A 24,211-nucleotide genomic window follows, 5' to 3' on the forward strand; every position below is an offset into this window, starting at 1 on the left:
AAATAAGTTTAATTTTTTCTTTAGTTTTTTACTCAGAAAATCTTAAATATAATTTACATTGTCTTCTAAATCGTGTAGATATTTCTAAAATATATGTTTTGTTTATTAAGACTAATATGTGTTTTATTATTTAGCCTTGAGTTAAATTTTTTTTAACAAAATTTCCTAAAGAATAGATCGCCTATTTTTAGGCGATCTTTAATTAGCGGGCTGTCGTAAAAATTTTTAATAAGTGATTTTGAAATACCAAGCTTACTATTCGATATTTAACCCTAAGCTAAAATTAAAAAAAGACATTTTGCTTAAAAAAGTTATTGAAACAAGTTTAAGTGCTTTGGGAAAATATTTTGATTTTAATTAGTTTAAATAGTATCTTTCTTAATGCAACATTATCAAACAGTTTTTTACTTTTTGTATATAGTTATAGATAAGTGCAGATCTTATACTAAACATACAGTTTTATCTGTTTGTAGATTAGGCTTTTCAAAGATTGTAGTTAATTTTTACAACTAGGTTGTAGTTAGTTTCACGTATCTAAGATAATTTATCTGAAATATTTGAATGGTAACTTAGAAAATTTAACAACCAATGTATTTGGAAGTATGTACTGGTAAAATTCGACCAAGTTTTTACATATAAATCAAACCCATTGTTTTAATATTTTAGTAATTCTAAAAAGTAGAAAATTTAATATTTTTAAAATTCAGCTATTCGTTTTAATTTTTAGTGTTACTCATAACTATTTTTAAGTATTGTATAGCTTAAAATAATATTATGTTCCGAAACGAAAATTTGAATTTTAAATAAGTTTAGTTTCTACAATAAATAATGTAGTTTAACAATAGTTTTGTTAAACAACTTAGTTTTTTATAAATTATTTTAGCTTGTTTTTTCCTAGCTTTACAATTACAACGCTCTTATACTACAATAAGTATTAATTCTTAAGTCTCGCACAAATGATTTAAAATAAGAATAAACTGTAAGTTGTTTTATTAAAATAAAAAAATTTAAAACAAAAACTGATTTATCAAGATGCCATTAATTTTTGTTTTCTTATGTAGTACCTGTATAGCTTTTTATTTCATTAAAAGCATAAGGTTCGAAAAAAATAGTTAAATCAAGCCACTACAATAGTTTTAAACTCGTGCTATTAATTGTGTTTAAAAGCTAAAACAATCCTAAACAGATTGTCCCATTTGTTACCATAAAATATTTACAATGTTCCCTCATTTTGCTGTTAGGATGAAGTTTGGACTATCAGGAGAATTAAAATCTAAAAGGGTAATTTCTAACAAATAGGGGCAATTATTTTAAAGCTTTTACTAAGGGAGTGTAAATGAAATTAATTTAGGAAAACCCTGCTTTAGTACAACTTAAGTGTTTGTTTGTAAAATCAACATATCTTAAATATAAACACATTTTTTATATAGTTGTTTCTTAAATTTACTTTCAAATAACTTAACAACCATGCACAATTAGTTTAAGACCAACCTAGAGCAAGTTAATGAGTTCCAATTAAGATTTTTAAAAATATTTAATTATGTTCATTAGTATTGATATAACTTATATAATTTGTACACTTTAAAATAAGCCAGTTATTACATGTTACTTAAGTCTAACATTAAATTTAAACAGCCTATATAATTATATAAATCTTACTAAAACTTTACATAATACTTATCCTTTTAGGTATTTTTTAAAAGTAAAAAAAATCTCGTCAAGATATAACAAATTCAAACCAAAGTATCTTTGTTGTTAATGGACTTTAATTTCTGGAGACATTTATAAAACACTTTCAGAGAGAGATAGAAGTTTTCATAAAACAAATTTTACTACATTTTTGTTATGAAATTTATATAGAAGGTTTTATCCAGTTTATAGCACACAAAAGTTCGGTCCGCGAGTATCTTTTTAATTTGGCCTGCGACCACCAAATGCCTGACCTATAGTTTGTTAAAATATAAGTAAATTTTCATGGAGATCAAAGTTTTAAAAAGTTTTTATGATAACTGAGTATTTTAATTTTTTTTACATAATGAATCACTTATACCAATAAAACTTTAAGACTTATATGATATCTCTTTAAAAACGATGAGCTATCCTTGAGTCACATGCTTTAAATTAAAAACACATTAAATTTAAATTTCTAAAACTAAATATTTTCAGCTTCAAATTCCTTTATTTAGCTTATTATTGAAGCTCTTTGACAGAAAATGAAGCTTGCATTAATGAAATAAAAAATAATAATTTTTAATCTAGTTGTCAAAGAGTTACTGGCACTTTTGTACGTAATGTCAAGATATAGGGATAAAATAAAGCTAATCATCCTCTGAATTTCTAGTGTTTATATGTCCCTTTCTCAGTGTATCACTGTATGGCAGTGAAACATAACCATGCCAATCGTTTAGGAAAAATAAAACTCAAACCTTTAAACAACGGTTTTTACGTCATATTCTCAGAATTCAGTTTTGAGAAGTTTAAAAAAAGTGTTGTGACATTTTGGTCTCACAAACCTTCAGGCTTTGCTCGCAGCTATTTGGTCTTTGTCAAACTTAACGTCGGTCACCCAAAGCTACGATTTCAAGACATTTGCAAGCGAGACTGAAACTGCTTAAGCTGTGTTATTGATGAGTAAAAGAATTAACTGATAACCGCAATAGTTGGGCGCAAATCAGAAAGAGACTAAATAAAAGTTAGAAGCATTTTTTCGAAGTCCAAGAAGAAGAAATAGAAATGATAGAGATTGAATCTTTTTAGATTCGATTTGATGAATTTTATTTTTTTTATGTTTTTTATTTTTTCCATATTCACCTTCTATTGTCTCAGTTTATGTATAAACGTAATCCTGTAAGCAAACCCAGTATTGTCGATTTCAGCTGATATTACACAATTATTATTATAATTATATTTTATAGTAAGCGAAAAGCCTTTAACTAGTTTTAAACGCGATATGTTTCTTATACTCTTTAAAAATTTTACTTAGTTATTAAGTATCAAAATAAATACTAATATAAAATTTTTAATTAATATCTTTTACTGAAGAAAAAAATTAGAGAACTAACTTAGAAATTCAATAATTAATAAAGATATAACAACCTCTACAAGAACACTATCGAAAACATTTTTAAAATGTACAGTGATGTTTTTTTTTAAGTAAGTCTAATTCCGCAAAAAATAATATAGCCTCTAGTCTTAAAAAAGTAGAATTATCAATACTACTGCTAAAACTTGATTAGAATATTAAAACGTAATTGCAAGTACATGTTTAATTCTTTCTAATTCAACGCAACAAAAAAGTTTAGTAAAAAATTACAGTTTGTGTACTAACAAATAGTACATCAATTCTTAATTAATATAAATATAAATTTATTTTTTACTATTATTCTTTTTAATATAAGTTAAATTTTTTTTTAATATTCAGTGATATGTTAGTTTCTTGTAGAGTATTACTTTTAGGTAAAAACCAAAACTTTTATAGATAGTTATCAATGTAAAGTGTAAATACTTATCAGCTTTTTCTTGTCGCCCTTAGTAATATACTTAATTTCAAAGCCTTGTAAAAATATCTTCAGATTTAGTTGCGGTTTGTTTTTTTTTTAAATAGCAATCAAGTTCGTGATGTACTTGCCTTTGTAATTTTTACGTTTTTATCATGATGTTACTTTTAACTATCCGTTTCAATTGTTGGCTCTTTCATTAACGTTCTGCAGTACAACTACCAATAAGCATGGGTTTTATTTTAGTTTTAATGCAGATATACCATAAAAATTACAAAAGTGGCATTTTTAATATTTGAGCTTTAGCGTCAAACATTAAGTTTTAAAAAAGAAATTTATAGGTGTTCTAATTTCTAGACTCATAAAAAATCATCAGTTGCAATTTCAATTTTTAAACTAAATCACGTGGCAATTACATAGATAACCGATGACAGTTATTTTATAAAGTCAGCTTTATGTTTTTAAACAAATATATGATTTACAAACAAATTAACAAGATTTTTATTACTTTTCTAATAAAAAGTAATAAAACGAGTTTTTATGACGACTAACAAAACGTAATAGAACTTAAACAAAACAGGACTTAATCAACAGCAAATAATTTTTTATGTAAACTGTAGTTTGCCTTTTTAAAACGGTTTTTTTTTTCTTTTTCGTGTTTAATTAAGCTTTAAAACATCTAAAGTCATCATATAAAAAGTTTAATACTTACTAGTACTGTTTACTTTAAAATCTTTCTTACTTTTTTTTAAAACAGCTACTACTGATTTTTACAGTCTGATTAGAAATTATTCTATAATTTCAACAAAACAAGTTTATATTTTATGAAATAATGCATAAACTTTATCCTTAAAATCTTGCAACATAACTTAATTAAAACAATAATCAAGCTTATTTTCAAGTCAGAAAAAAACTATGCTGTCAACTTAATAAAACAACTTAAATTTGCTAAAAAAACAACTTTTATTACAATATATTTTTTAATATTATATAGTTTTTCTTAAGTATGCATGTATACATAGAACAACTTCACATTGCTACATAACTTGCTAAAAAATTTATTCTTCAATTGAAAATTACAAAAAAAAACACAAGTTAATTCTCTAGAGCTCAACATGTTCGGCAGCTAGACCAAGGGATTTGTAGATTTTATTTTTCAGATCTTCAACAGTTGTGTGAGGACCCCAACCGCCTATAACTCGCCCGTCCTCACTGATAAGAAACTTCCAAAAGTTCCATGTTGGTTCAAGTCCAGTTTTTTCTATGTTTAGTTTATTCATTAATTATAATTTAAAACTTAGCTGGTTTATTTTTGGTTTTTAAGACAAAGGGAAAAAACGGATTATGTAAAACAATTTAAAATTGTATATAAAGCTTCATGTTTTGATTTGATATATTTGAATAACTATGGCATAAACAAACTTATTACCTTTAATAAAAGCGTATAACGGATTTTGATTGTTTCCTCGGACGTTTATCTTGGCAAACAAAGGAAAATTCATCTTGTAACGTTTGATTGCCCACGCCTCCACCTCTGTACTGCTGTACGGCTCCTGGTTGCCGAACTGGTTGCAAGGAAAAGCAAGTACAACGAACGGGTGATCCTTGAGTTTGTTTTGTATGGCGACCATTTGTCTGTAATGAATGTCTGTGTACCCACACTCACTAGCCACGTTGACCACAAGAGAAACCTGGTTGAATTGGTTTTGTTTGGACAAATATAAACAAATTCAGAATCAGCAGAAATAAAAATTTGATAGTACTGGATAATACTTGCTTATAGAGGTCATTTTTGTTTGAATTTTAAATGTTAAATTCAGTTATTTGGAAAAAAAATAGAAACTCTTCTATTTTAGAATGAATAGTATACATGTGGTCTAAACTTTTATAAAAGAATTGGACAGCTTGGGACAGTTTTATAAATATTTTTTTTTTTAATATTGAAAAACTGTTTCAGCTCTAAAATAATAATAAAAATAAGAAAAGATCTTTCGTTTATTAAAACATGTTCAATTCTGCTGAAAAAACTTACTAATAGAGAAATATAATAAAATCTAAAAACATTACTTAACGTGCAAATAAATTTGATAACAGACTATAATTTAAAACTTATAAAAATATATTTTAAAAACTAATTTAAATTAAAAATCTTAGCAAACATTTATTACAATCGAAACTTTATTATAGTTTACTGTAACTAAAGGTAACTATAAATGACAAATGTATTGGGTAATAAAGTGTTTTGTTCGTTTCCTTGAAAACGTTCTATGTTTAATAAACTTTCTTCTATCTTAAATTAACATCTGAAAATAAAATATATTCTTAAAATTTTACTAAAAAAACTATTTAAAATTCTCAAACAGTACTTCGCTTTATTAGATCAATTTAAATAAGAATAATTTTTAATACTTTAAGTTTTTTAAGTTTAATATAATAAAGTTTAGTTGTTGCTAAACTTAATTGACTAACTTTTAAGGTACCAAGTTAAAATTTAAATGTAACTGTCATAATTAAAACATTGTAAAAAATATATTCACTTTTAATAGTAAAACTAGACAGTTTATTCTAACAAAGATAAAGTATTATTTAGTTAAAAGTCCGTAGAAAAAAAATGTGATTAAATAGCTCACCAAATACTTTTCCTTAAAATTTTCGAAGTATAAACTATGTAAAATCTAACTTTTTTTTCTCAAAATAAAGATGAACTTAGGGAATTAATTGGGTAATTTCGTTGGATCGAACTTTAAATGATTTTTTCAAGTTTTACTTAAACATTAAACTTTAAATCCATACATCGTATACTTTATTGCTTTAAAAATAAGATTATGTAAAAAGTTATTATTAACAAGTAACAGGTTTAAGTACTATAGTATTTTTAAAAATCATGATTAGCAAGTTATAATTTATCAATACCTTATGTTCTAAAAAAACTTTGTTACATTTTAAAAATATATATCAAATAGTTGTACATAAACATTTTTTAAATATAAATGCTTGCTGAAGTAAAAAAATATACCTTGAAATTTGCCAATTAAAACCTTAACAATGTTTTTTTTAACTGATTAAATCGCAGGAAAAGTACTTTAAACAGGTTAAAAAAAATTACTAATTACTAAAATCTTTTGAATATTTAAAATTTTTACAAAAATTTTCAAAAAATTTTATGTTAAGTCTCGTAAAAATGTTGTTTTTATTTCAGATCTTAATAATTTAATCGTATGAAAAAACCCTATTACTTAAACACTTTAAAAGTAAGATTAGCTTTGCTCAAATTTATTTACAATTAAAATAAATGGAAAGTTATTAATTACAGTTTTTTTTAAGTTTTTCTTCGTTTATATTTAAAATTATCAATTTGAGACATAACAGTTTAGATTTTTTTTCTAGCTTTATAAAAATAAAAATTTTCTCACGTTTCCTTTGTATTTTTCAAGTGAAACACTTCTGCCTAAAATATCATTTACATGATGTGAATAAAAGTTTGTGTTTGCAAATACTGTTGCTGTCTTAGTGAAAAAACAAACACAAACTAACAACGATAAACTAATCATTGAATCTCTTTTTATTTAAGACTAGCAAAGTTTTGATAGGTTATAAAGCTTGCAATACAATAATAAGTCATTTAAACTTCATGCATCGTTAGTCGCCGTGCATTTTTTCTTGTTTCGTTTGAAGGTTTGATAGAAGTTCTTATTAGTCAACGTCAACTTATCAGTAGCTTATTAGTTCTATAAAATAAATCGTTGTAAAGCTAAACTGAAAAATGTTCCTTGAATATACTAATAGTTTTGTAATGAAGATTCTTTTGAAAATAAGTTATTTTTTACACGGTTATTTACAAAATAATTTAAAAGTTTTCTAAACTTTTATTTAGTGCAAAATAATGTGTTCTCCAATTCAGAAATAAAACTGATACTTTATTTAATGTCAAGTTGGTATAAAATTAATTACCTTTAAAAGCGCTTTTAGTGTAGGAACTTAAATCATTATGTATCATATAATAGAAGTTAGCATATTAAACCACCAAGTATTTATACAAGCTATTGTATTTAATTAAGAGTTAGTGTAGTATTAATATGAAAACTTGAATTAAATGAATAAGCAACAGTACTTTAATTAGATTGTGTATATACTTTTTTACTAATAGAAATGTATTAACACTTTATTTTAATAAAAATGTTAAAAGAAAACATAAATTAATAAAATAAAAGTTTTAAAACTGTTATACTAACTTGACAAATGAAAAACTAAAAGCTAGAAAAAAAAAATCATATTAGCAATATAAAGACAAAACTAGTATACAGAAAAAGTCTATGTGTAGCTTATCAATAGTCAAAAAAAATTAAGAAAAAATGTTTTAACTTAATCCTGGATGCAAGTTTACACTTTGTCTAGACTTAGTTAATTTTTTTTATGAAAAACAATTGAAAAAATAGTTATTAGTTTTTATTTAGGCTAAACCTGTAAATATAAAAACATCTTTTATAAAATTGTTTGTAAAGAAAAATTACTTATACAAATGTGAGAAGAAAAAGTTTACACATGATTTTTTTAGAAAGTGATAAATGTTCAAAATTAGTTTATGAAAAATCATTAGTTTATTATTGAAAAATCTACTTATTTTTTTTCATTGACAACAATTTTCCTTTAGTTTTGTTTTTATAAAACCTTTCTAAGTATTCAAGAAAAGATAAAAGTCAATGACAAGATGAAAAAAACGTTGTAGTATATACAATATTAGATTGAAAGTTTGGAGTTTAAGTAAACCAGTAAAGTGTTTATTTGCGAATAAAAAGTAAAAATTTTAAGCTTTGATACAAGAGCTTATCAAAGTATTAAATATCAATATTAGGTCGTTCAACTGTTAATTAAAATCTAGTAAATAAAATCTTAAGAAATTGATTTTCTTAGGAATTATTACAACCGAAGTTTCAACGCGTACTTTTTAAGTGAAGGTAAATATAAAAAAAATTATTTATCATTGAAGGACAACTCAACTGAATTAAAGTTTGATCGAAAAATTATTCATGCTCTTAAATATATTTGTCTAATCTTTTTTGCTAAGTTTATTTAAACCATTCCAAGTATTAATAAACTTTAAAAAAACTGTTATGAAAAATAAAAAAACAGCTGAAGATCAAAACTTCTTGAAAAATAGTTTTGTTCTTTTAAAACAATTACGTATTTTAAAAGCCTCCTTTAAACATTTTCTTTTAATTAGACTTCTACAACAATTTTTTTGTAAATTTTTTTTTTTGGGTTGTATATCAAAATAAAATGATAGACAATTGACAATTTTTGTATAGCCTCAAATAAAATATAACACCACTGGACTTGATACAAAATAACTACTTGTTTTTTTAAGGTTAAAAAAAGTTAAAATATTAAGTAACTAATAACAGTATAGTTAAATAAGTTAACTAAAGGACTTCCCTTTCGTACATTTCAGCTCCTAACTTTGATTTATTTTTACTTTCAAATACAATTGTCTTGCCTGATGGGATAGGTGTCCTAATGAAGGCTTTTAAAATTAACTGATTTGAAAGTTGCAAGATCAAAACTTAGTGGTCGACACATATGTGGTGTACGACTCGATAACCAAAAGTTTTCTTTGTACACCAGGTCCTTAGATTTAACTTTTTGAGCGCTTTTTTTATCGTTCAATAAACAGTATATATATATATATATATATGCAATAGTAAAAAAACTAAGTACATAGCTGTTCTCATTATTTTTAAGTTCGCATGTAAGTTTTGACAGTTTATATATTATTAATGTTTATTTAACAAAAAAAAAAGCTCAAATATTTGGTCCAAGGACCTGGTGTACGAAAAAACTTTTCGGTTATTGAGTCATACACCAGGATACAGTTTAAAGTCATGTCCAGGACATTATATAAGTTTAAATACTTGGCTGTAATAAAAGTAGTATAAATCTTCTGTTTACTGTTTATTACTATGTTTTTTATTTACATTTTCGTATCATTTTTAGATTTGATTTTTTCTTGATAAGTTATTTTTCTGTCTGTAATTTCCTTTTTAAGGTAGATTTTGACTTGTTTCTGCAATTCAAAAAACCGTCTGTATTTTTCAATCACTTTCTTTTGTTTCTGTTTAAATTTTTGACATTACAACTAAAACTACAGTTTTATTTAACTATGTTTTTAACAACTTTTTGAAATAATTTAGTTAAAAATGTAAAACAACTCAGAACACAATTTTTAAAAGTGAACCGAAAAACTAAAGATACTTCAAATACAGACAAGGGATTGAACATGCAGAACTTTTAAACCAGCTGAAAAGTAAATATAAGGGATATAACTAACTTGAAGTATACAAAAAAGTGAGAACAAATCAAAAGTAAGTGCAGAATTGTGAAGATTATGAATAAGATTACTCTTAAAAAATTAATAGATACAGTCTGCAAATCAATTTTCAATAAAAATTGGGCTTCAAAACACATGACGTTTTTTTTTTTGTTAAAAAACACAAAAACTTATAGATTTTTTGTAACTGAACTTTATTTTAATTTTATTTAACTTCATTGATGGATTGGTAATGTGTTTTTACAACAGTTATAACTATTTATTTAACTGTAAATTCTACAATCTAGACGCATGAAGATTAAGTTTTTGTAGATTTTACAAGAGTTATTTTTCAATATCTACATTTTTAGCTATGCTTATAAAAAGAAACTAGACTCAAAAGAGTCTGCTTTTAAAAAGAAACAGTCTACTCGACTCTAAAATCTAGTTTAGTCTCGAGAGGCTTTATTACTTGACATTTTTTAATACAATAATATTAATTTTTAAGAAATCAAATTTTAATTAAATGATTACATTTTATATAAGTTTTTTATTTTACTACTTTATACAATATTTAAAATATCAACAAACTATTTTATAAATCTACTTTTGTAAATTTTTTTAAAAGGTTAATGACAGTTAATTAGTTAGAATTTTTTTTAATTTAACAAATATAATAGGCTTGTTATTTTTCAACTTTTTTAATAAATCATTACGTTTAGCAAATGTTTAGTTTATAAATGTTTAATGGTTGTTTATTAAACGATGAAAATAGCTCTCAAAAAGTTTGGTATAAAACATGGTGAACAAAAAACTATTGCTTATCGATAGTCATACCCTACGGTTGCGGTTTAATGTCTTTTCAAGGTTTATGACCATATATTACTACAGTTATTCAAAAATAATAGTAAAAATCATTCACGTTATGCATCAATCAAGTATAAAGACTATGTTTTTATAAAATTTTACTAAAGTTTATTGTCTAAGGATCGACAGGTTAAGTATTTTTATACAATGCTTTTAGTTGAAAAAACGTAAAAGGTCAAAATGACACAAATATTTCAATAAATCAAAAATAAGATCAAAAATATAAAATAATTGGCAATTTCGTGAAGAGTAAATTAAATGTTTTATGTTTTTTGTTAGGTTTTCAATAAGTTTTTTCAAACTCAAAGTCTTGGTTTATATAAAAAGTACAAAATCTCCATACCAACTTAGTAGCTGTTTTCCTTTGGAATACTAAAAGTAATTTTTAAAAGTTAGCCAGCACTTATTAACAATAACCTGAAGATAATAAAAAAATATATAAGCAAGGAAGTGAAGTAATGGCAAGTAGAAAAAAGTATTATGATTTGAAGCAATCTGGATTATGGGTTAGTTAATTAATACTTTAAATTATTAAATTTTGTTTAATTTGTATTGTGTGCTTTTGCAGGCACCCATAGTCTAGCTAGTCAGAGTTTGTGGAAAGTACATTGTCCTCCTTTGATAAGGGAAATTCAGTTTGTACTGTTTTATTAGATCTGAGCAAGGCCCTTGACAGTAAGGATAGAAAGATTTTGTTAGACAAATTAGAATACATTGGTATAAATGTAAAAATACATAAGTTAATAAAGTCATATTTAACTGAAAGAAAGCAATATGTTAATTTTGGAGGGCATGAATCTGATTGGGAGGGTGTAGAAGTAGGAGTGCCACAGGGCTTTGTGTTGAGACCACTATTGATTTTGTCATACATAAATGATCTACAAAACAGCACCAGTCTAAACGAACTAAATTTTGCAGATGATATATTATTATATACCACATTTAAAAAAGACAATTACAAAACAGACACTGCATGCCTTAAATCAGAACCTGATAATATATCAAAATGGTAAAAGGATAATAAGCTTAAACTAAATACAGATAAAACAATGTTCATGCTCTTTCAAACTGGTAAAACAGAAGTATGGAAAAACACAAATTTAGATATAAAAATAGGTAATTCATCTATAATAAAGGTAGAAAATTATAAGTATCTCAGTTTTACAAATGATAGTAACCTCAATTTGTCTGATCATTTTAAAGTAGTAAAAACTAAGTTATTGAAGACAATAGGTATTTTATACAAAACAAGGTACTTTTAAAATCAAAATTCCTAGTGCTATAACTTTAATTTTTATGACACTTATGCAAGAGGGGATAAAAAAAAAAAATTTTACCATAACTGTTACCCCTAACATTTACTCTTGGTTGGTAGCCTTTTTTTTTCTATTTTTTACTCTTGTGCAAAAATGTAACTTGTGCAAAATTGAACCTTGGTGCAAAATTGTCTTTTTGCAATTTTGTTCTCTGCAATTTAGTCCCCTTGTGCAATTAGTAACCTCATGCATTTTTGTGTTGTGCAATTTAGACCCATTCCCAATAAAAAAAACTTGTAAACCATTAAAGAAACATAAAAATAAAAATACTTGAAAGAAAATCTAAATAAGAATATGTTAACAAATTTCTTGAGAAAAGAAATTAAAGTTTGAAAACTAGTTTCGAAAAAGTTAAGAATTAAGTTATTTAAAGCTAAATTCAAAAATGTTTACAAAATAGGTTGTGGAAGATATCAATTGAACATTGAATCTAACTGTTGATAAATCTAATTGTTTAACTCAATGCAAAAGTTAAGCAAAGATAGCAAAAATAATCTCAGATAAAAAATGTTTAAAAACAAACTTGGCCTTCTAGAGCACATAAAACAGTTTTCAGTAAATTTTGCTGTATTTTCCTATTCTAATCCTAAAGCTTTTTTTGTAAATTTAAGATGAACTCTGTTTACACAGCAACTATATTGTTGTTTATTGAGCGACAAAAAAGTGTTCAAATATTTGGTCATAGGACCTAGTGCACAAAAAAAACTTTTAGTTATTGAGTTGCACACCACTTGGATACCTTTTAAAGTCTTGTCTAGGACAACTAGCAATGCTTAACATTACCTTCTAGCACATTACACTTTTCTTTTAAAATGACTGTAAAAACATCACTAGGTTTTATTTAGAATCAGGTTTTGGTAATTAACTAGGATGATGTTGCACCAATATCAAGCTGAAATTGTATTATATTCGATGTCTTTTTTTAACCATAATTTTAGGCAAAAACTTTTTATTTTATGAATACATAGATAAAGTTAAACTTATCTATCATGAACTTATATAACTTAAATATTTAATTGTTTTTATTTTACAATATAAAGTTATTATAACAATACAATAATTTATATTGATTACAATTTTATAAAATAACATCAATTAAATATTTTAGTTTCTAATAAATAACTTTAATTCTTACTATGTAATTATGTAGCTTAACAAAACAAAGTTTCTTTTTAGATTAAACATATTTGGCTTGAAACATTTATTTTTAGCCTAAAATTATGGTTATAAAAGACATTTATTTATAATATAAATTCAGCTTGATATTGCTGCAACATCATCCTAGGTAATTACCGAGACTTTTTTTTGGAACTTTAGTGGGAACCCTGATACTTGGTTGGCAGTTTTTTGTATGTAAGTTTTAAAATTTTACAACGAAATAATAATTGAATTTGTTTTTTTTTTTGTGTTATATTTTGATTTATTTTTAACTGTTGCATTTTCTTTTATATAGCTGATATGTTACAAATTTATTTCCTCCAGTTCAAGTCAAGAAATGCACCTTATGATGGTAAAACTCATTTTTGTACAACAACAAATAAAATGCTTGAAAATGGATTAAAGTTTCAAAGGCGTGTTTCTTGTTTTGAAAAGAAAGTTTTAGTGAGTTTGAGTTTTGTATGGATACTATATTTTTAAATTAACCTGTAAGCTACCGTAGACAATTACTAGTAGTTCATTATCTTATTATTTAAGTAATAATAAGCAAACTTATTATTAAAAAAAAACAAACTTGCATTTTTAGACGTTTTAATTAAAGTTTAATATAAGTCCTTTTTATTTAAAGTTGTGATATAACTCTAACATAGTTGTACACAATATTTTAGAGAATATGCTTCAAAGTTGTTATAGATCTGTGAATTTAAGTACTGTGTTTTGAACCAACACTTAACACTAAAATTTAATAAAAACTACCAATCTACAATAGTAGCAATGTATACTATAAATTTGTATGTTCTATTAAACAAACATACGTTAGTAGAATAACTAATAGTTTAATAAACTGAGTCAATGAAAAATTTACTTTGAAAATTACTCAACAAAATCATAGTATTAAACAGTAAAAGGGTGGTTTTTAGAAAAAAGTATAGTTGTTTAGCAAAATGTCAACATTTGATTAATATTTAACATCTCTTTTAAAACTATAGTGTGGATAACTTTTTAATGATATAAGTAGAACAAAATTATTTTCAACTGAAAACTTTTGAAGTAGTTAATTTTTTGACCTGAAACCTTAGCTTTGCAGAAAAAATAAATATGTAAAATTGACCAACTTATTTCTTTTTGAGTTTATATTTATAAATTGTATTTTTTTAGTTATTTGTTACTGGTTTGTTTTACATAGTTTACATATAATTTTATTAATTTAGCTTTTAATTTAAGCTTTGGTATAATGAATGTATTTATTGTTTCTTAATTGTTTTTTTTACTTGGTATTACAGTTTTTTTTTTTTGGACAATTTTTAATGAAATTGCAAAAAGTTTTTTTATTAAGTGTTTTTGTTTTCAATAAAATATTTTGTGACCTTTTGTTATACATGGTTGCTACAAAGTTAGGAAAATCAGGAAAAACAAACAAGAAGGCAAAAGTCAGGAAAAAATAAAGGTTTTCGAAAAAAGTCAGAAAAAATCTAGAATTTTGATACAAACATGCTTTTAATAAGAAAGTTTATCATCACTAGCACTGCATTTTGCTAATGTTATTTTCTAAAAACTAAAAAAACTGCAAAAAACTATGGTTTTAACTAGTGATCTACCGAATCCAAGATTTGTACGAATCTGGCCTTTTTGGACTCAGATTTAGCCAAATCCCAATTTCAAATGAGATTTGGATTCGGATCCGGCCGGATCCTAAATTTCAAAATAAGACTCGGATTTGGTCGAATCCTAATTTCATAATAAAATTTGGATTCAGCAGACCACTTTAAACTTTTCGAATTTTATTTAATTGATATTCAAAAGTTAAATAAAATGTCAAACTAGTTAATGAATTCACTCTTGATCGGATAAAAAAAAACGGTTTTTCACACTTACAAAAGCTTTATCAATTTTGATTTAGAGTTTTGCACACAGTATAAAAAAACTATGATAAATTATTTTTGTTAGACTCTCAAACAAAATTAAGTACATAGTTAAGGCATTCAATCTCAGCTTTTTGAATAACCGCTCTTATTTATTCATCATTATTTAGTTTTTTTATGTTCGCTCATTGTGCAACTTAAAAAAGAAAATAATGATGATGCATGCATACTTTTAGCTATATACTTTTTGTTAATATTTTATCTTTTATTTAATTGTTAATTTTAATTATGACATATATGTTATGACTTCAAACATTTTAATATTTTATTTTAATAATAATTTTCTATAGAAAAAAATATGTTAAAATTAAAGTCTTAACTAATTTGCAATGAACTGCTGCAACTGTTTGCATTACTCATTGTTGAACACTAAATATTAAGAGAATATTTAAAGATTTTTAAAGTTATGAGAAATAAAGCTTAAAATGAATGATGCAACATTTCATCAAAAAAACTTTTGCCTAGTGATTTATAATAGTTATAAAAGCAGCTTATATTTTTTGAGTAAGAAATAATTTTGTAATATTGTTGTGTGGTTCTTTTGTATAATAGATACATCACCCAAAATATCTTGCCTAGTTTATATTAAGTAGCCTAGAATAGTCTTTAGTATTGATAGATAAAATTCACTGATACATTATAATAAGTTAGTATAAAAGTGTTTTATATTTAGTATGTCCAATTTAAATAATACAAACACCAAGCAGCCCACAGAGGGTCAAAAGCACAAACGTGCTAGAAAGTCACCCCGTCTGCAGGAAAAGTATGGGCAAAACGGTCAGGTTGACAATCTACCCACAGACAGTCAGTCAAGCAGACCCAACTGAGACTTTGGATGTTGGCCCACCAACATCTATAACTCACAAGTTTTTAATAATTTTTATTTTATTTGATGTTCTATTTTTGGAATGACAGATTATTATGAAAACAAAATCTTAAAATAATTGAAGTTATATTATTATCTTTACAGGGTTGCCAAAAAATCTGGAACCATGAAATTTGACAATTTAGATTAAAAAAACTTAAAATTTTGAACATTTTTTACATGTTAAGTAGTAAAATTTTCATTTGACACATAGAAAAATTTTTTCATCATTCCAATTCACTTTTAAAGTAGCTTTACAGTATCTTTTCAATGTTTTTATACTTAGTTTTATAACCAATTTTGTTAAGAACTTGATTTTTATTGATGTTGAAAAGATGTTAAATTTTTTTCAAAGGATTTGAAAAATCTTAAGGTGACTCAAGACAGTTTAAGGTCCACTCAGGGCAGTTTTTTTGACTTAAAGAGTGGCAATCCTGAATAATGTTAATGTTGTTGGTAGTTTATTTATATTTCAGGTAGATTTTGACCACGCACAAACAAAACAAAAAGTTTCTTGCTTCTTGTTCAAAATGTAGATACAAGGTGGAACTCAACATATCTTATGCTAGAGAGACTAAAAAAGCTAAAATCAAGTGTCTGGTAGTATGTGGCTAAGTATAAAAACAATCAAGTTTTAAATATTACACCTGAAGAATGGTAGCTGGTAATGACATTATTCTACAGCTCGAACCTTTTTTTTTGTAACAAAGAAGTGTAGTAAAAGCAATGCATTGTTCTCAAGCGTGATCCCGCATGCAAAATCACTGACAAAGTTTATTAATTTTATGAAAACTAAGAAGAAGTATCAAATGTTTGTAAAACTTTGTACAAAAATATAGGAGAGCCTTGCGAAAGAAGGTTCTATACCAATAACAACAACTTAAACCTGAATAGCAACAAATTACTGTTAGTCACAACAGCTTTTAATCCACAATATTGACTTTCCTCTAATATTCTTACCTCTAAAATAATTTTAAAGAGCAGCTAAAATTAGATGTTAAAAAGCATATCTGTTTCGAGGCTAATCAAGGTGGTGATTCTCCTATATTGCCACCAGAAAAACCACAACACTCTGTACATTTTGATCCGAAGAAGTTTTCAACATCAATAAGTTTATCATCAACTTGTTTAAAATAGAATCAAACACAGCTACACAGGAGGACGAGCAACAGGAATCTATTGATGAAGAAATTGAAGCAGAAATAAAGGGATTTTTTACTACAGAAAACTTGAATGCAGAAACTGAAGAGGATTGAGTCTTAAACTGGTTGAGCTTTAACAAGACAAAATACCCACATCTTGCTAGTTTTTACAAGGAAATATCGTGCTGCACCATCACCTTCTGTGTATCCTGAAAGATTAGTTTCTGAAGCTGGGAATCTTTACAAGCAAAAGCGCAATCGATTGCTTCCAAAGAACAGCAAAAAACTTTTGTTTCTCTACCACAACTTGAAAAAACAAAAATAGTCTTTTGTAGTGTAACAGAGATTGTAGTTCGTTTAATATGTTTAAAAAGTTGCTTAAATTAATATATTTCTTTTTTTTTTATGGTAAAAGTGTAATCCTAACAGGGTTGCCACTCATTTTTTCAGGTTTTCCAAATTTCTTCCAGGTTTTTAAAAGTTCACACATTTTTGGGTCTATTTTTAGTTTTAAGTTAATTTCTGTTAAAGAAACTGTGTTAAATAGATTAAAAGCATTGAAAAGATACTGTTAAGTTACTTTAAATGTGTTTTTTAATAAAAAAAATTTTTGATGATGACAAAAATCTTAATTATATGATAGATTTTTTGTGTCAAATCAAAATTTTACAACTGAAAATGTTAAAGATATTAAAAATTCCAGGTTTTTTGATCAAATTTCCAGGTTTTTTCAAAATTTCTCAAATTCCAGGTTTTTCCAGGTAAAGTGGCAACCCTGTCCTAAGTGAAAATTAAAAACTTTTTATTACAATTGAAATTCCTATACTCTTTTAGGCCTTTACTACAGATGGTATTATATTTCACTTTATTATGACTCCATGTTTTTTTTACAATTGCACTGTGTTTTATAAATATGAACACTTGCAAAAGTTTATGATCTATTTCGTTTACGGTCACAATAAGAACTAACTCTTAAGTTAAACGTAAAATATTTTAACTTTTTTGTGATTTGTTTTCTGCTTAAAGCATTTACTAAAGTCTATAATTTATTTATTTCGCATAACAAAAGTACAACTTAGTTGTTAATGTTGCTTGCATGGCAATCAAAATATTGAAACTAATTTTTGTGTATGTAGCTTAATTTTTTTCCAGCAGAACATTCGTTTTTTTGTTTGTTTTTAATGATTTAATCTAAAATAAAAATGTATTTATTAACACGTAAAAAATGTTGTTCAAACTCTTTTTACGAAGTAAGTAATAGTATAATTCGTAATTATTATTTATAAACTTATATTGTATTTACCTAACAAGCAGATTAAATCTTTCGGATTCTAAATATTAAAATATTCGGACTCGGATTCGACCGAATCCTAACTTGAAAATAAGATTCGGATTCGGCCGAATCCTTATTTAAAATTAAGAATCTGATTTGGCCGAATCCAAAATTTTTGGACACGGTAGATCACTAGTTTTAACCTGTTAAAAATTTATAGTGGAAATCTTACATAATTTCAAGTATTTGGTTATGTATTTTAAATCGGTTTTAATTAAGAATTTCGTTTAAAAAGGTCAGGATTTTTTTCAGCTCAATCTGTGGCAACCCTTGCTATAAAATGTTAGACGGTTCTACCATTATTTCAAGAAATTAAAGTTGTTATTGATGCTAGTTAAATACATTAGTTAGTATGTAAACTAAATCTTTAAGTTGCTTATTGAAATTTATGAACTTCAACAAGTACTTTAAAAGTAAACAGTTTGATAACCATAAAATTATAGATTATTTCGAGAATTTTAAAACTCTACAAGTTTTTTTTTAACTTCTTGTATCATTAAAAGTTTAAAAATTTTTAAATACCTATGTTCTTAAAATTTTTTGAAGATTTTATTAAGCATACTCCTAACTAAAACAAACTTTATTAAATTCGATTTTTTAAACTAAATTTAGATTAAAGTATTTAAGAGTAAAGACTAACAGGTTTTCTTCAGTATAGTTTTAGATATAATTCATGATTGAATAAAGTTTTAAAAAGCTAAGATATTTTAAGTTGTTGCAATCAAAGATTGCTTACTGATTAATCTGGAGATATAAAGGTAAAGACTTAAATTTAACGTACTTTAAATTTCCACTTTCACCACCTGATTTTGCCAACTGCCTGAAGTTGAAAGTAAAATATTGTAGTATAAGCATTGCACAGAATGTAACTCCTTGTTATAAAATAGCTTTATTTATTTTACAAAAAAAAATTCGAAGCGTTGTTTCAGGGTTGTCAAAAAACTTGGAATCCTGGAAAAACCTGGAATTTGACAATTTGGGCAAAAAAAAACCTGGACTTTGAGAAATTTTGTAGCAAAAAAGAAAAAACCTCAAATTTCTAACAAATCACTATAAAACCTGGAAAAACCTAGAATTCTAAACAGTTTTTACATATAATATAAATAATAATGCGCAATTTAAACATTTTATTCATTACCAGGTTTCGGTGGCAAAAAGTTTTTCAAATATAATAGAATAGTAAACTGCACATAAAAATGTAAATCAAAAAGTAAATAAAAATTTTAGTTTGCACATTTTTATTTAAATAAGCTCTTTACATTTCAGAAAATTAAGCAATCTTTTTTAGTTTAAACAAATAAGTATATATACATATAACATAACAAAATTTCGATTAGATACAAAAAATCTATCATAAAGATAAAAATATTTTTATACCTTTTAGTTTCTTTTCAAAAAAGCACATTTAAAATAGCTTTACAGTATCTTTTTAATGTTGTTATTCTATTAAAGATGTTTTTTAACATAAGTTTAATTTTATGGGTAGCCGTCAAATTTGTACAACCGTACAAAATTGCACAAGGGCACAAAATTGCACAAATACACTTTTGCACAAAGGGACGAGCAGGCAATTTTGCACGGATACATTTATGCATAAGTTGATTTATTATTTTTTTTCTTTTAATTAGTTTTTTTTTCTTTACTCTCACTGTTATCCCTTACCCTCGGTCAGTAACTTATTTATTTATTTTTTTATTATCACTGTTACCCCTTACCCTCGGTCATTAAATTATTTATTTATTATTTACTATCACTGTTACCCCTTATCCTCGGTCAGTAACTTATTTTTTTCTTTTTTATTAATGTACCACATAGTTAATGGTTTTGAGAACTAAATGTATGTTTAATAGTTAGTTTTGATTGCAATATTACAAATTAGTTGTTAATTTTTTATTAAAGTAAGTTTCAGATAAGATTTAATTAGCAATAACAATTTTAATTAAATCTTACCTTCTATTCTTGAAATATAAATAACTTATATAAAATTGGAAAATAAAGTATACACAATAGAAGTTTTTCATTTCCTTCATATAAATTTTTTTATAAGGTTGAACACTTTTTAAAATAGTTATTTTAAAAAAAGTATTTTAAATCCTTAGCTCTAACTAAATATAAAGTTATGTACAATATTTTTCCAGAATAACAATGCCAAAGAATTTAACTTTTCAATGCACGACAACCGTTATAAAGATCACATTTACCCTGAACATTTGGATAAAGTAAGTTACAAATTATGATATAACTAATCTATTCAAAAGTATAAATTCAAGTGTTTGTTAACAAAAGATCCTAGTGAAACAAGTGCACTGGAATATATAATAAAAACAAATAATACAGTATCTTCTTTTATTGTACCGACATATGTTTCTGTTTGTTAATGGATTAATATTTAAATAAGTTAATATGTTAATCCGTTAACACACAGAAACATATGTCAATAAAATTAATCAAAATAATTTATAACTAAGTCTCTTTTCATAGATATTATATTAGAGTTGTACTTTTCAGTTCCCTTATATTTGATCTGTATTCTAGTTCAGTAATAAAGTGTACATGCTTTTTGGTTTAAGAATAATATATACTGCTGTTTTTTTTTACTGTACAAATAATTCAGAGCATAGGGAAAGCTAAGCTACCAGAAATAAGGAAGCGCTCATCACTCCCTACTTTGGATAAATCAATTCCTCTAACCTCGGATTTCTCAAAACCAAGAACAAAAGAAGAATTCATCAGTGAATTTTTTGCTAATTATAAAGGTATATACACTATACAGTGTTTCCTCGCTTATCCGGTTCCTTGCTAATACCTACTATTAAAATGACTATTTAAGATCAATAGTTCTTTTATTTTTTTGTTTGTTGTGAGAGCTATATAAATTTGTTTTATTATGTTGAATTAAAAGTTGTCTTTGTTGCACAAAAATTGTAACATTTTAATATGTTTGACTGATGACAACTAAAATAATAATTACTTAACTACTGCTATAAGTTATTTAGAAGTAGAATTTGCATTGCTACTCTAACTTTAAATTAATAAGTTTTTATCAAAACATCTATAACACTCAGGGTTACTAATAAAACACGTAGCAATAGTTTTGCAAATTGTAGCAACACAATATTTTTTCGACTTTTTTTTTTATTAATCAATTTTTATTAGAATTTACTACTGTAGTAGACAAGATAACTTGTACTTTCAAATACATAGGATAAAATCAGAAGTCCTGGAAGACTTTCAAAAAACCTTGAAAAAAATTTCAAAAAATCGGTGGCCATTCTAAATACCTCTTATTATTTTTAAACTAAGTTTTTAAGTAGAAAATTGTTCTATATCTTTGAGAAACAAAAAAGTTATTGATTTAAACTTACTTATTACTGGTAATCTACCAAACCTACATTTTAATATCTAGTCTTAACAAAGTGATATTTTAAGCACTTTTATTTTATTTGTATTTTTTTATCTACAAAAATAAAGCTTTTAGAAGTTGAAAAAAGTTAAATAGTTTTAAATTTCTATACTTAGCAGATGTTTTTTAAATAAAAGTTAGTAAACTAGTATTTACTAAGTTCTGGATCTGGTAAATCAGTACTTATTAATTATTTCAAACTTTAATTTACACTAAACTTAAAGTCTAAAGGTTGAGCATTGTTTTGTTTTCCTATTACTCTGTGATTTAGAGTTTGTAAATAATTACTTAACATAACATAAAAATATTTCTTATCAACAAAATCTTTGTTTTTTATAAGCTTAAGCTTGAAAAGTTTGGTTTCAAGTTAAACAAACGGTGCACAGTTTTGAATGTTTTACAACTATTTTTGAAATCATTATAGATGCTGGTCCATTAATGAGCAGTGAAAAGTGGCACAGGTATCCAAAATGTTACACGACGCCAAACCCTAGTCACCGAACTTCAAAAAATAAAAGCTCAGAAAAGCTAAAAGTTGAAACCAAGTTTCTTCAACAACCACACTACAACTTTTTGGATGACTCAAAAAATGTAAGTGCATGTGTTTGTTCGAAATATATGGTGTTCTACTAAACAAACGTTTTTTGAAATTTCATATTTGTTTTTAAATGTATGTATACATTTTTTAACTAAAACTACTATATTTTTACTAGTAAAGAATATTTTTTTGATTTTTTTTCAATACTGTTTAAATATTACAGAAGCCTTGCCGTGTTTCCGGGTTGAAGCCGTGGAGTTATTCTTACAAATTGAAAAGCAAAAATATCTACAACCAGCCAAAAAAAGCATTTTGAATCATATTTTTCTTTGCATGGAATTCGAATATCACAAGTTTTTATTTATTTTTTGAATTATTTGTTGTGAATTCTTACCACTACCCTTCAATGTTTTGCCATTTTCGTGTTGTTTGTTGCATACGTCATAAGTTTTCAACCTGCATTATTTGTATTTACGCATTTGCATTAATTTTATTGTTCATAGTTTGCGTTAAATAAGTAGTATTGAACATTTCATTTTAATAAAGATTGTCAATGAATACTACAGTTATTTTAAAAATTCATTACTAATGAATAGGGTAAAATTTAAGTTTAAAATGTACTATCGTACAAATTTATGTCAATTTAATTTTGTGTTAAGTTTAAAACAGAGTTGGCACAATATTCGGATAATTAAACTTTTTTCGCAAAACTCAGGTTAGTTTGTAAGTTTTTTAATCTTGAGCTAGTTTTTGTTGTGTTATATCTCGTTTTAAGATGTTTTGTTTTTATTAAGACTTTTTTTTATAGTATTTTGTTATTTTTAGGTAGAATAGGTTGTTTAATAGTGGTGATCTATCGGATCTATGAATTTCGGATCCGAAGCCTACACACCGGTTTGTATGTTTGCATGAAACGTATGTACCAATTTAAGTTAAACATAAAAAAAGTCATTTAATTAAAAGCCCTTTTAAGTAGGCTCAGTAAAGTTTATAATTTGTTAATTGATTTTCATTATGTATTTGTATATAAACTTTAGCAAAAGTATATTAAGTTGTATTCAAGTATTATATGCCAATTATTTACTTACAATTTACTTGAAGAAAAAATATGAATAAAACAAAAGTGAAGTAAAACAATTAAACATGTAATGGAAAACTGGTTTTATAGTTTTTTGAACTTTAAAGCTAAATATACAAACTAAATCGGGTCAAGTCATAACTTTAAATATTTATATGATCATATTCTAACTTAAAAATTAAGCAATTTTTTGTACGATGAATAAATGTACACAAAAGTAACTGATTTGTTAGAGGTAACAAAATACTTAATAAATAAACAAAAAACAATATTTACTAACTAATATAAACCTATTAGTAATGAAACTGCATGTTTTAAACATTTTATCTGTAATAATGCAAATAAATTTATATATTTCTTGAACAGAATTGAAAGACTCTATTTAAATTGCTCTCAATTATTTGAATAAAGCAGCTATTTTTTGTTGAAGTCAGTGTTTATGCAGAAATACAACACATTTAGGCTAGTTTGAAATACTAAAAAACTTAGATTATATAAAACCTGCTTTTATACAAAATTAATTTTTATTTTAGTTATCCTAAAAATTCAGTCCAACTCAAAAAAGTTTTGATCTTATTTTATCAGGGTTGCCACTCTACCTGGAATCCTGGAAAAACCTAGAATTTGACAATTTAGGCAAAAATAACCTGGAAATTTTGAAAAAAAAAACCTGGAATTTTGAACAAAAAACCTTGAATTTTTAAGAATTTTAACAAGTTCAGTAGTAAAATTTCGGTTTGACTCAAAAAATTTATAATATAGATAAAAAAGTTTTGTCATCACCAAAA

At 25.3% G+C, this 24,211-nt stretch overlaps 2 protein-coding genes across 2 annotated transcripts; one reads left to right on the forward strand and one right to left on the reverse strand.

Annotated features, from left to right (window-relative positions):
• Nucleotides 1–4,600: 4,600 nt before the first annotated feature.
• On the reverse strand, nt 4,601–7,044 carry LOC145842971 (glutathione peroxidase 7-like). The gene is made up of 3 exons (XM_082950443.1): nt 6,911–7,044; nt 4,927–5,188; nt 4,601–4,758 (listed from the first exon to the last, which is right to left on the reverse strand). Exons 2-3 carry the CDS (start codon nt 5,126–5,128, stop codon nt 4,601–4,603), a joined length of 360 nt encoding a protein of 119 aa, XP_082806569.1. The 5' UTR covers nt 5,129–5,188; nt 6,911–7,044.
• Nucleotides 7,045–10,934: 3,890 nt separating this feature from the next.
• On the forward strand, nt 10,935–22,899 carry LOC145842713 (uncharacterized). The gene is made up of 6 exons (XM_082950190.1): nt 10,935–11,174; nt 13,467–13,586; nt 20,543–20,623; nt 21,019–21,160; nt 22,232–22,398; nt 22,569–22,899. Exons 1-6 carry the CDS (start codon nt 11,127–11,129, stop codon nt 22,659–22,661), a joined length of 651 nt encoding a protein of 216 aa, XP_082806316.1. The 5' UTR covers nt 10,935–11,126; the 3' UTR covers nt 22,662–22,899.
• The last annotated feature ends 1,312 nt before the right edge of the window (nt 22,900–24,211 follow it).

This window comes from Thalia democratica, chromosome 8 (assembly GCF_965202585.1).
Source record: "Thalia democratica chromosome 8, ktThaDemo2.hap1.1, whole genome shotgun sequence".
Taxonomy (NCBI): domain Eukaryota; kingdom Metazoa; phylum Chordata; class Thaliacea; order Salpida; family Salpidae; genus Thalia; species Thalia democratica.